This window comes from Petromyzon marinus, chromosome 1 (assembly GCF_048934315.1).
Source record: "Petromyzon marinus isolate PM22_M1 ecotype Great Lakes invasive population chromosome 1, UKy_Petmar_22M1.pri1.0, whole genome shotgun sequence".
Taxonomy (NCBI): domain Eukaryota; kingdom Metazoa; phylum Chordata; class Hyperoartia; order Petromyzontiformes; family Petromyzontidae; genus Petromyzon; species Petromyzon marinus.
Window position 1 is genome coordinate 33,248,902 of NC_133667.1, and position 12,665 is coordinate 33,261,566.

A 12,665-nucleotide genomic window follows, 5' to 3' on the forward strand; every position below is an offset into this window, starting at 1 on the left:
GGCAGTGTGGATGGTGGTGATGATGGTGGTGGTGATGATGGTGGTGATGATACATTGTAAACCCACGGTAGTCAACGTATGAGGAACAGCAAAACCACACCAACTCTCTCTCTCTCTTGAAGCCCTCTCGCTGTGGCTAATAGACCTCGACATTGGCATCAAGCTCCTGAACATTTTGCCATACGTAACAGCAGAATAAGCCCCCCCCCTCTCCACCCGCCCTAACACACACACATACAACCCTCGTGTACACTACCCCCAGCTGATGTTCGCGTGACAGCAGTGACAGGGCCTGCCGGCGCAATATTTACATTGTGTCCTTCAGTGCGGGACGCGATTGAGGTGGAGGGAGGGGGGGGGAAAGTACGGGGCGACACACAGACAGACAGAGAGAGAAAGCTTGGATCGCATGTCCCAGCCCCGGGGCGAATGACTCGAGACGCCCTCTTTTGCCCGAGAGCATCCTAATTGTCACATCTCTCAGTGACACGCGTGCGTGCGCGTGCGTGTGCGCGCGCGTGTCACGGTGCACCGCACTTCAACCGCGCTGTCACACGAGTCTGCTTGGCGAGCGTGGGTCGGCGGGTGCGCGCGTGAGTGCGTCACAGGAATTCCCAATGGGATATGTCTCTTCTAGTTTTGCTTGCAAAAGCTTTTTTGTTTGTTCTGTTTATATTTACGGAGGGGGATATTGATTGAATTGCAAATTGATAGAAGCTTGCAGTCCTTTGTCAAGCCATCTATCTATATAATATGCACTGCTTGATGAAGGCATCCCCCCCCCCCTCCCCAACGCTTCCTGATTTTAATGGTTAACAGGAGAATCGATGCGTCACCGACATCGCACCCAAGGTGTCCCTGTAGCGTGGCCTCGTGTAAAGAGGGGGGTGGGTGGAACAAACACTCATAGGGCGGAGGAGGGGCCACGACGCAGTCTAAACTGTCACTTGGCATACTTCAAAACAAATGCTCAACGCTCACCGCCCTTTAGCTCCCCCTCATTCATGCCCATTTCACCACTTGAAGCATGTGCCCCATACCCCACCGCCTCTCATCCACGCTGCACACATCGGACACCCTCACTCGCCAGCACACTCCGCCTTAGTCTGCCTTACCTACCCCGGCAACATCAGCTCCGGTCCCAGCCCCTGTCCCTCCATCATCCATTGCGTCGCCTCCCTCACTGACCCCGCCGTCGGCTTGCGCTTTAAAAGCGCCCTGGAAATGTCGCTTTGTAGATCCGAAATGGAATCGGAATGGAGTGGCGATGCCACCCGCCTGTGTCTCCATTGTGCACGCAAGCTCTGGCGATGCCCGTCGCTTCGTTCACTCTCGCCACCTTTGCATTTCGCTCAGCAGCTCCCCCACCGTCACCGCGCAAACAATTGCAGTCATTCTCCGTTGGTTGTTCGTGTTCATAAACACGCGTCCGTGAATCTGCGTCGGCCTGCTTGGCTGCATGCTGCTCTGCCCTTGTAGACGCGTGGCAAAGGAGGAGCCTGGCTGACACACATTTTGAATTCAAAGAAGACTCGGGTCAATGTGCCGTGTTAATTATTGTAGCCGCTATTATTGCCACTCGACTATAAGATCATAGAAAGGCGGTGTGGTGGTGGCCTTTTGCAGGGGAGGGAGGGGGAGCCCCCTACACCCCCCCCCCCCAGCTCCTCGAGGCTACGGGGCTGAAACCGAGCGGGATTATTGGAGACACCCAGATCTCTGGTGCCTGAAGATGACACCACGTCTGTACAGGTTGCGGGGGAAAACACGCGGCCTTTTTTTTCTGTCCACTTTGAAATCCATGCACAACGCGCGGTATGCGGTACATTTTTTGAACAGAGTGAGAGAGAGAGAAAAAATCCGTATCTCCCCGTTCGCTGTGGCGGAATGGAGGAGGAACGCCGTAAACACATCGGAGCGAGAGAGAAGAGAGAGATAAAAAAACCGCACTCCCACACCACACCGCGAGCCGAACAAAATGTACAAAATGCCAAGCTTGGTGGTTTGGGGGAAGGGTTAAAAGCACGAGTGTGGCCGAGGGCACGAGATACTCCAAACTACAACAGACTAACCCTGCACACACCTAACCCTAACCACACGAGAGATAACCGGTGGGATTTACCTGGTAAGATTAATATATATAGTTTAGTTCTATTTGTATATATTTTTTAAGGTGATTTGTTTACCTTTCCTATGCTGGGCTCTCGTATTGTGTGTTCGTCTTTGTTGTTGTAACGTTCCGATCCGCCCTGTGGGGAAAAAAGAGCTTTATAGCTCATCGGATTCCTCCAGTATGAAATAAATATTTTCAATTCTGATATTCTGAGATTGCTGGCTAACATTAACTACGCGCCGTACCCTTAACCACACGAGCTGAGCAGTCCCCAAACACGAACTCTTACCACATGGGCCAACGAGACCCTTACCACGAACTCTTACACCAACCTCTAACCGCGTTATACAAGCAAACCCCAGTCCTAAACGTAGCCCGATCCTTACACACATAGCTGACAGCATCTAAGACCCTGACCCAATCCGAACCCTGTCTCTAACCATGACCACAACACTTGATCGAACCATAAACCTATCTCTAACCCTCTACTTATTCCTAATCATAACCCTAGCCTCGACACTACCTCTATCCCTAACCCGAACCGCATCACACCTGCCCAGGGGCTCTGCCCCACGTGTTTGTTGTCTCTGGGCTGCTGGCCGAGTCTGGCTAAGGAAACGCCCGCTGCGCCCCGTCACAATCATCACAATCATCATCATCATCGTCGTCATGGTCCTCGTCATCATCAGCATCCCGCGTGCGTACTGGGGTTGGTTAATTCATGCCACGGATTCGAGATTGAATCGCCTCCCGCGGCAATCGCTCGGCTCATGTCAGGGGGGGGAGGAGAGTGGAGCGTGAGATACGTGGGGGGCAGGGGGTGGGGAGGTAGGGGGAAGGGGGGTAGAGGGAGCGCAGACGGTGAGACGGGGGGATGTTTTTTAAAGTATTTTTTTGGCATCCCCCCCACCCCCTGCTGTTCTCATGCACGGCACCCACCGTGCACGCGCGTCACGCCGTGAATGTGGTGTGGGTTTTTTTTCCTTATTTCGCCCACGTGATGGAAATGTAATAGATGAAAAAAACGAAAATAGAATTCACCATTTCGTCGCCAGTGATGTACGTCAGCTGTTAGCTGTGGGTTAACAACATCATCATCGCGCGCAATGTCGCTGGGTTCGTAGCGCTGTGCGCTAACCGCTGTCCCATCACTCACCCCCCCAATCAACAACAGCAGCAGCAGCCGTTTGGCACTAAGCGGCAGTGACGTCACCGCAGCGCTTGTACCAGACTAGGTGCACCCTCCAAAAAAACCCAAAGATCCCCCTAAAGTCTTAACAGACTGTAGGAGCAAGTGCTGTTCGTGAGTATCACCTATGAAGGCTGTCACGACACACGAAGGGGGTGGGTTGCCAGCACCACGCCCGACCACCTTTGTCCCCCCAGTAGCGATGCTTTCAACCGCACCAGGCACTCATCTGAAGCTGAGTCGACCTAGGGGCAGCCCAAGACCGATTTTCAGATAATCGTCACTTTCATTGGCCGTGAGCGAGAATCGAACTCGTGTCGCAGCTCGCTTCACAGGAACGGGCTCAAAAAAAAAAACTGTTCCGTGTGTGGTTGTGGGGTTCCGGTCTCCATTGGGTACCCGTGACCCGAACTCTGTCCCCATCTCTTGCCCACTGCCACTTCACGGGTGAGCAGGGAGACAAAGGAGGCCGCAAGTCGGTTGACGGGGTGGGGGGTGGAGGGGTGCGGAGAGGGGGGTGGGAGTGTACAGGTAGACAAGAGTGGAGGAGACAACAGGTAGACAGGTGGGTGGTGTGGGAATGGGGTGGGTTGGAGGTGATGATGAACGTTGAAGAGCAAGGGGCCAGGCAGGTGAACAGGCCCGCGCACGACGCATTCTGTCCGCCACGGGCGGCATTCCTGCGCGTGGCGCGAGGGGCCAATCGCGTCAACCAACGCCTTCGCTTCGTAGAGAATAAATACAATTATAATGTTATAAAAAAAAACCGAGACGATAACGCTTCCCCTTGCTCCCCCCCACCCACCACCACCGCCACCACCGCCCCCACCCCCCTCTCTCCATTCAGTGGCCGGCATTCGTTTCGCCAGGGTGGCAGCAGCACCGAGTTGGGGTGCCTATCGCTCCTCTTAGAGGTGTTAACGATGGGTCGCGGTGGCTAGGGGATGTTAACTCCCTCGCCTGGAGTGCAGGAGGTCGTGGGTTCGACCCCGACCCTGACGCCTGCTGCTGCTGTATATTTTGAGTTTGCGTGTCTCTCTCTCTCTCCACGTGGTCACGTTGAATTTTTCCCCGGGTCCTCCGGGTTTTCCCCCCTCCACATTAAGAATCAACATCACGCGTTTAGAATATTTAGATGCGATCAATGTCCACGTGAGAAACCACTTCGTTGAGATATCATTTGTGACCAGGTCGCTTCTAAACAAAAGAGCTACATAGCGCAGTGGGTCTTACCTGGTGAAACTAAAACATGTGACATACACTATGTGTGTGTGGTGCTGGCCATGGGTCGTGATCGCAAATAACACCGACAGCTCAAACACACTCGTCAATGTAACTTGCCCTCAAAGGAGGAAACAAAAAAGAGGGTTCATGCCCGAAACGTCGCATGTTATATCTAACTCTTCTCCTCCTCCATTTAGGGCAGTGTTATGGAGGAAGGCGTCAAGGATTTTGATAACCGATGTTAGCTGCTGCGGGGACAGGTGTGCTGTTATGCTGTTGTTCTTATTGTTGTTGTTATTGTGTCTGTTCGAATGTCCTGGCAGCGTCACACCCGCGACTTCCGAGCCGGTGATACCGGCACACAATTTGCCTGCTCTGGCGAGCCGTGTCACGGGGGTCAGCCTCTCGTTAAACGTCACCCCCCTTTTGTCACACCGGGCTTTACTCACGTCACCGGCTGTTGACAAAGAGAGAGAGAGAAGTTGAGTAGGGAGCGGGAGGGGTGACCGGTTGGCTGGCTGAGATACGACCCTTGACAGCACCCGAATCGAAGTTCGACTCGGGTGCTGATTCGGGCGATGGATGACCGGTGGCGCTGTGGTTAGCGCACCACTCTACGACGCCGGCACACCTGGGTTCGATTCCCCGTACACGATCCTGGGCCCCCTCCCTTCCTCCTCCCGTTCACCGCGTGGTGAAATATGGTCAAACAACCCCCACCACTGAGACGATGTTGCGCTGTAACGGGCATGGTTGTGTCACGTGTTATTGCACGGATAAAGATACCCCCTTAACAGAGTGTAGGAGCAAGTGCTGTTAGCGAGTAACACCGATTAAGGCGGGGACGCACACGAGCGGGTGGGTGGCCAGCACCACGCCCGGCCGCCTTTGTCTCCCCCAATGACGATGTTTACACATCGCACCGGGTACGCACCTGAGGCTGAGTCGACCTAGGGGAGGCCCAGGACCGGTTCAGATATTCGTGACCGGCGTTGGCCGTGAGCGGGAATCTAACTCGGGTGGTCGGGTTCATAGAGCAGCGCGCTAACCACTACACTACCGCTCCCCACACGTGTTACTGCACACACACACAGCGTATCTTTACTTCGCGATACAGACTCGTCTATTACAAGATTGATACGGTACTAGTGCTGTTTGTTCATGGCTGCTTGGCGTTTAGGGGGCCTTTGGACCCTGTGCTCAGCAACTGTGTTTAAAAATATGTGTAAACGCATATATATATAGCTTTAAGGGTAACAAAATAAAACCTGCAAGCGAGCTCCTGTGTAAGGCTGTACAGCTACACAAATGGTGGTGGGTTGGGGTGGGGTGTAAAGTCAGCACCGTATCCACTCGTGGGTACAAATATTGTGCAACAGGTGGAGGTCACGGAACAGGCGCGGGTGGTCCATGCGTTGACCCTAGAGGTCGGCAACCAAAATATAACAAGGAGAAGCACGTGGTGAGTACGAGACGGCAGTGCTGGTCCTTAATAAGTAACCGTGACGAAGCAGCGGCTCTTAAAAGAGCCGCATGCGGCTCAAGGAGTCGCAGGTTGCCGACCCCCCCTTTCGTTAAACGAATTGCATTGCCTAACCGACTACCCCCCCCCCCCCGTGCTGCCACCTATGAAGGCGAAACACGGCACACCGGGCGGAGTGTGGATTGGCCAGCACCACGCCGGGCCGCCTCTGTCTCCCCAAGTGGCGATGTTGACACACCGCACCAGGTGCACTCATTGGAGGCTGAGTTGACCTTGGGGTAGCCCGGGGGACTGGTTGAGTCCGCGTGTCGACCACGCCACGCCACGGACACACAACGCACAGAGGCAACATGCTCCCTTCCCGAACAAGATCCTCGGGTTGAATTCACGACGCGAGGGCGCAGTGCTGCTCGGGCGCGTATTTGCTAAGGCAGGTGTGTCTTAGACCTGCCTATATGTCAAACACTGCCAACGCACACCAACACAAAGACAAAGATCCCCCGCATAGCCTTGGCGGACTGTTGGGCCAAGTGCTGTTCGCGCGTAGCACCTATGAAGGCGGGGACGGCACACGAGGGGGTGGGTGGTCAGCACCACGCCCGGCCGCCTTTGTCTCCCCAGTGGCGATGTTGACCACACCGCACCAGGTACTCATTTGAGGCTGAGTAGACCTAGGGGGAGGCCCAGGACCGTTTCAGACAATCGTCACTGGTGTTGGTGGCCTTCAGCGGGAATCGAACTCGGGTCGCGGAGTTCGTAGCGCAGCATAGCGCTAGCGGTTGCACGCAAATACAAAGACGCTGCACACAAAGAAAAAGATCCCCCGTATAGCCTTAACAGACAAGTGCTGTTAGCGAGCACCTACACTGCAAACGCGCACAAACGCAACAACAACCGCCATTCGCCACGAAGTGGCGGAGACGTCACTCAGGTGCTCGTGCCAGGCTACGTGCACGTTAAGGCCACGTGAAGTGTCGAACGCCCGCTGGCAGGGGGTCACCGGACAGACCCAGCAGGTCCCATGGGATGTTGCCCGACTTGAGATGACTGGCCGATGCACCACACGCACCACCCACGCGTTGGCTGCGCGCTTGCACACGCGGTGCAGGGGGACTCTCCGTCGGGCCGTCAGGAGTGGCCCTGGATGATGTTCCCATCTCTCGTGCCACCACGATTCCCCGAACAAAGTGACAAGTTGCTTTTCACGGCTACCGCTCAACCAACCACTCGCCCCCCCCCCCCCCCCCCGGCTACTCGAGGGCTTTCGACGGCTATCGCCTTCACCGTCGGTGGAAATTCCACGTTTCTTTGGCAGGTGTCACCCTGTAGCTCAAGACAACAAGCGGAGTTTTTCTTTCCCGCAGCCTCTTGGTGCAGTCACCAGGTACTGCTTACTTTATTGACACCTGGTTAAACAAAATAACCTTGAGACTTGATCACTCATAATTCAGCGTACCAAGCTGACCTTGACCAGGTGTCGAACTCGAATATAATCAGCCTCGAGTGACCACGCATTATAAACCGAAGCCGCACTGCCACCACAGACCGTCGCTGGTCACCAACCACTACACGCCAGTTGCAGGCGAGCAACCACAACACACCAGTTGCAGGCGAGCAACCACAACACACCAGTTGCAGGCGAGTAACCACAACACACCAGTTGCAGGCGTGTAACCACAACACACCAGTTGCAGGCGAGTAACCACAACAAACCAGTTGCAGGCGTGTAACCACAACACACCAGTTGCAGGCGAGTAACCACAACAAACCAGTTGCAGGCGAGTAACCACTACACACCAGTTGCAGGCGAGTAACCACTACACACCAGTTGCAGGCGAGCAACCACAACACACCAGTTGCAGGCGAGCAACCACAACACACCAGTTGCAGGCGAGTAACCACAACACACCAGTTGCAGGCGAGTAACCACTACACACCAGTTGCAGGCGAGTAACCACAACACACCAGTTGCAGGCGAGTAACCACTACACACCAGTTGCAGGCGAGCAACCACAACACACCAGTTGCAGGCGAGTAACCACTACACACCAGTTGCAGGCGAGCAACCACTACACACCAGTTGCAGGCGAGTAACCACAACACATCAGTTGCAGGCGAGCAACTACAACACCCCAGTTGCAGGCGAGCAACTACAACACACCAGTTGCAGGCGAGCAACCACAACACACCAGTTGCAGGCGAGCAACTACAACACACCAGTTGCAGGCGAGCAACCACAACACACCAGTTGCAGGCGAGCAACTACAACACACCAGTTGCAGGCGAGCAACCACTACACACCAGTTGCAGACGAGCAACTACAACACACCAGTTGCAGGCGAGCAACCACAACACACCAGTTGCAGGCGAGTAACCACACGCGCATCGAAGGTGACGCTGCTGCACCGCTCGGAACACCGCGCAAGCCGCAAGAGGAGAAAAAAAAACAAATCCTAAAGTGGCTTCCGATGGCGTTCGACGTCGAAACACACACAACGCAATTCTAGATTTGAAGCTTTCGTGACTGCAAGGATCCATACTCTTTGGTTGTATTCGGTAAAGTCACGTAGGTAAAAAATAAAACAACAAAAATCACGACGTTTCGGCCACTTGTGTTGGGGCCGAAACGTCGTGATTTTTGTTGTTTTATTTTTTACCTACGTGACTTTACCGAATAGAACCAAAGAGTACACACAACGCAATAACACATGAGGACTTATCACTCGCGAGCTCCCACTGCCCGGGAGACGAGCCAGAGGACGTCGCCAACGGCCGAACAAAGCCGCCCGGAGAGTGACAACAAAAACCAGGTGAACCTCAAATATGAAGGAAGATGAAGAGGACGACGACGAATTCTGACCCAACGACAAAGTGACGCGTGAGCACGCCGGGCAAGGTCATCTGTTTCAACGAATCTTTAATCAACATTACACGTTGTTTGGGGGGGGGAGGGAGAGACGGGGGGGGGGGAGGGGAAGGGTTGCGGGGTGGGGGGGTATGCTCACAAAAATACAATTTTATAGACGTCGACTGAGATTTAAAATGTCGCGATAAAAGTGCGTGGTGCAGCGCGTCTCGAATAAGCTGGCTCCTGCTCAACCTCACCACCACCACCGACAAAGATTCCCCGTATAGCCTGAGCAGGCTGCAGGGGCAAGTGCTGTTCGCGAGTAGCACCTATGAAGGACGGCACGCCCCCGCAAAGAGGATGGTGGCCAACACGACGCCCGGCCGCCTTTGTCTCCCCCAGTGGTCGATGTTTACGCACCACACCAGGTGCTCATTTGAGGCTGAGTCGAACTAGGGGAGGCCCATGACCACCACCCACTCACCCACTCACTCACCCACCCTCACTACCCAGATTAATTCTCACCATTTTTTGTAGAACGTAATTTAAATTCGTATTTTAAAACTTGTGCAGGCGATCACGCGCATACGACCATACCTCTCCATATAAATCACCCATATTAATATATATATTATCACAAAATGCACGATTAGTGTGCCATTATAACCGTTTGTGGCTTCAAAATAAGCCAAATGTTCGGTGTGCAGGCTTTTGTAACGCATCTCAAAACCGCCTAAAGACGCCCAAGAAGCAGTTATTTTTAAAATCTTGTTGTTTCGTGAAATGTCACCCAGGTGTATTTTGTTGCTGTATATACGATTCTCTTCCTGAAGCTGTAAACCTCTGACAGAATAAAACCAAAACGGCGGCGCACCATGGCGATCACGCCGTCAAAATCGCTCGGGATTTTCCCGCGCTATTGTCTTTTGCTCACGAAGCCGCCGTTCCAACCAACATCGGGGGGTCACCGTTCCCGCGCTCGCTCGCTCGCTCCCCTCCACACCCTCATCGCCACCGCCGCAAACACGAGCAACCTCCCACGCCACCTCGCGCCATCCGCCGCCACCGCCACCGCCACATCGGCTCGCCGCACCGTCGCGTTGTCAGCACAGGGCGCGGCGGTGACCTCATCAGCCGCGGCGCGCGACGCGACACGACGTTCCCGAGGTTAATTGTTGCCACCGCTAGCGTGACCACGTGTTGCGCTTTGCCAAACATGGCACGGTTTTGCCCGAACTCCGTTCCTCGTGAGTTTACCACCTCGCCTCCCCGCTCGAGTACGAATCAAGCCGTGACACCCCGCACGTGCCTGATGATTGCCGAACAAATCCCACGTAGCGGGACACGCGCGCGCACACGCACGCACGTGCACGCCCTGGAGCCACCCATCTTCCTTTTGGTCGCTCGCTGTCCACTTCACGTGGGTATAACGTTCAGCAATCATCAGGCGAGCATAGCGCCTCATTAAAATTGTTTTTACGTGAACGGCGAAGAATGTATCGTCACAATCAACCCCGACACAGCGCCCAGTTCCTGGGCTGTCGGGACGAAGCTAACAAGCTGAACTGTGAACGAGGAGCCGATCGTGCCGATTGCGATTTCGGGTGAAACCCTATTCAATGACTTCCACTGCAATTGAATAGCAGGCCAGATGTCGGAGAGAAAGCAAAGCGATGAAAGTGTTTGCGCGATTGCCGAGAAGATCCCAACGCTCGGTCTCTCAGCGAGTCCGGCGATCTACACGCCCGCTCGCTGACACATGCACTTGATTTATTTCTGAACATTTCTCAGAATCAGAATCTTTATTTATCCTGGAGAAATCCAATGAGCTGCAAAGCTCTTTTTCACAGATGTCCAGTAAGGGTAGCTTTTGTTGTTGTTGTTGCTTGCCAGGCCCCTACTGGTAGGCGACTGGTAGCATAGCCACGGCCATCGTGAGAGGTTTGCTGGATGTGCTGTGCAAGGGGTACGTGGGAATTTATTCTGGATCACCGACCCAGACAGGCCCGCCGAAATTTAGCGCCGCTCAAATCCCGTTGTTACCAAAATCCATGAGATGCACTTCTAGGCCTCCTCGGGGAGGGAGGGGAAAAAAAATCGTCAAACTCAGCTTTAGCACCATGACAGCGAACTTCAAACTATCACCTGTAAGCTGAGGAAATTATTTAATTTTTAAACAAAAAGGAATCAAATAAAAATTACATAAAATAACTTAAAAGCGACAAGCATCAGCCGGAGGTCCGGCTGGGTTTGTAGGCAGTGTTCTGGCCAGAGGTCGAAGCCTGGGCCTTGCCTTGGCCCTCCTCAATGGCCGCCCCTTTGCCCATTTCCCCTGCCTCCAGGCAGCCCGAGCCCTTCCAAGCCAACGGGACGTAGGCCTGGAGCGAGGTGGCCCCACTGCCCGGCAACTTAGAGGTCAGCTTGACCCAGGAGGGTGGAGTAAAGTCTCCGAGGTAGCCAACCATCGCCAGGCTCCCTGAGGGGAGAAAACAAAATGACGCAGATTATCGCTCGCCCCACTCCTCTCTCTCAGCTTCGCCCCCGAGTGTCTGAGCACCTGTCGTGAATGAGAACCACGCACAATGCCACGCAACTCCACGCAACCCCACACAACCCCGTACAACCGCGCACAACTCAACGTGTTAATCCGTGGCAGCTGTAACACGGCAGATTTCTGGCACCGGACCCTTTGCGGGCGTTGCCAAAGCCAGCGTCGTTGTGTCGTCCCCGCCATGTGGAATTCGAAGAAATTCGAAAGTGGGAAGGCGAGAGACCGAGCGACTGACCGACCCGTGCTGTGACCTCTCACCTCCTTGGAAGGGCACAACGCCGCTGGGTGCACCGATCAAAAGCAGCGCAGCCGCTAAGTCGTCCGCTGGCGTTTGGTTCAGTTGGCCGGACGCAAGTACCACGATCGACCTTGGGAGTGGGCAAAGGAGGGTGGTACAAGAGTGGTGGCGGCGATAAAACATTTCGGTGATGATGGAGGTGGTGGTGGTGCTTGGAGGTGATGATGGTGGTGGTAACAGTGGTGATGGAGGGATGTGATGATTGATATCGGTAAATGTTGCGGTGGTAGTGATGTAAAAGTTTTGATCATTGTGGAGGTGTGTGGCGGAGGTGGCAGTGACATTGGTGGCAAGGGACAGCCCCCCGGGAGTAAGGGGCAGGGTGGTAGAGGGGAGATAGGATTAGAAATGGACATAAGTTAGGGGTGGAGGCAAGTAAAGATTAAACAGCCAACCCTTTCAAGATCTCATCAAATAATAATGAAGTCCAGCCGATGACGACCAGAGTCAGGTCTGAGGACGTCATCTCAAACGGAGTCTATCACAGTGACCCATGGCTCTCCGTGTTCACCGCCGTTCACTACGCAGGCTACCGAAAAAACACGGAATTCATCGCCGCGTTTGTCATGCGTTTTTAGCATTGCCCCGTGTTTTTTTCCCCCACTTTACCCGGGCCATGATCCTGGGGGGGCCATCGCCATTACGGGGTGGGGGGTGGCAGTGGGGGGGGGGGCTCGGGGTGGGGGGGGGGTCGCTTGCCCACAAACGCGTGGGGCGGCACCTCTTGGGGAGGCGCGCGAGCGTGAATCTCGTGACGTTGACGGGCGGCGTCCGGAGCGTCTTCTTGGACAGAAGTCGACCACTGCAGGCGTCGACGGCCACCAGCAGGAGGCCTGGCGAGTCCAGCGCCAGGCGAGTGCCGTTCACCTGCAACCGCGCAAACCGCCCCACCGAGATGACCGGCACAGAGTCCGGTGTTGTTAGCGAGCATCTATTTCATGACGGGTTTTTGTCGGTAA

General features: G+C 54.6%; 2 protein-coding genes across 4 annotated transcripts in view; both read right to left on the bottom strand.

Annotated features, from left to right (window-relative positions):
• LOC116940280 (cell migration-inducing and hyaluronan-binding protein-like) overlaps positions 1-12,665 on the bottom strand; it is an 89,181-nt gene that overhangs the window by 46,351 nt on the left and 30,165 nt on the right. Inside the window, exon 1 of one of the 2 annotated variants that reach the window (XM_032949879.2) lies at positions 1,120-2,878. The exons of the other annotated variant lie outside the window; for it this stretch is intronic. Within the exon in view, the coding sequence (XP_032805770.2) occupies positions 1,120-1,290 (171 nt within the window). The 5' untranslated portion in view covers positions 1,291-2,878. Of the gene's footprint in view, positions 1-1,119; positions 2,879-12,665 lie in introns of those variants that run through there. 2 annotated transcript variants of the gene reach the window in all.
• The window catches only part of CEMIP2 (cell migration inducing hyaluronidase 2), a 62,202-nt gene continuing 58,477 nt past the window's right edge, over positions 8,941-12,665 (bottom strand). The window contains exons 24-26 of one of the 2 annotated variants that reach the window (XM_076067293.1): positions 12,428-12,573; positions 11,667-11,776; positions 8,941-11,333 (exon numbers count right to left, since the gene is read on the bottom strand). In XM_076067293.1, the coding sequence (XP_075923408.1) occupies positions 11,086-11,333; positions 11,667-11,776; positions 12,428-12,573 (504 nt within the window). In that variant the 3' untranslated portion in view covers positions 8,941-11,085. The remainder of the gene's footprint in view (positions 11,334-11,666; positions 11,777-12,427; positions 12,574-12,665) is intronic. The other variant, XM_032949912.2, reaches the window with a different exon arrangement.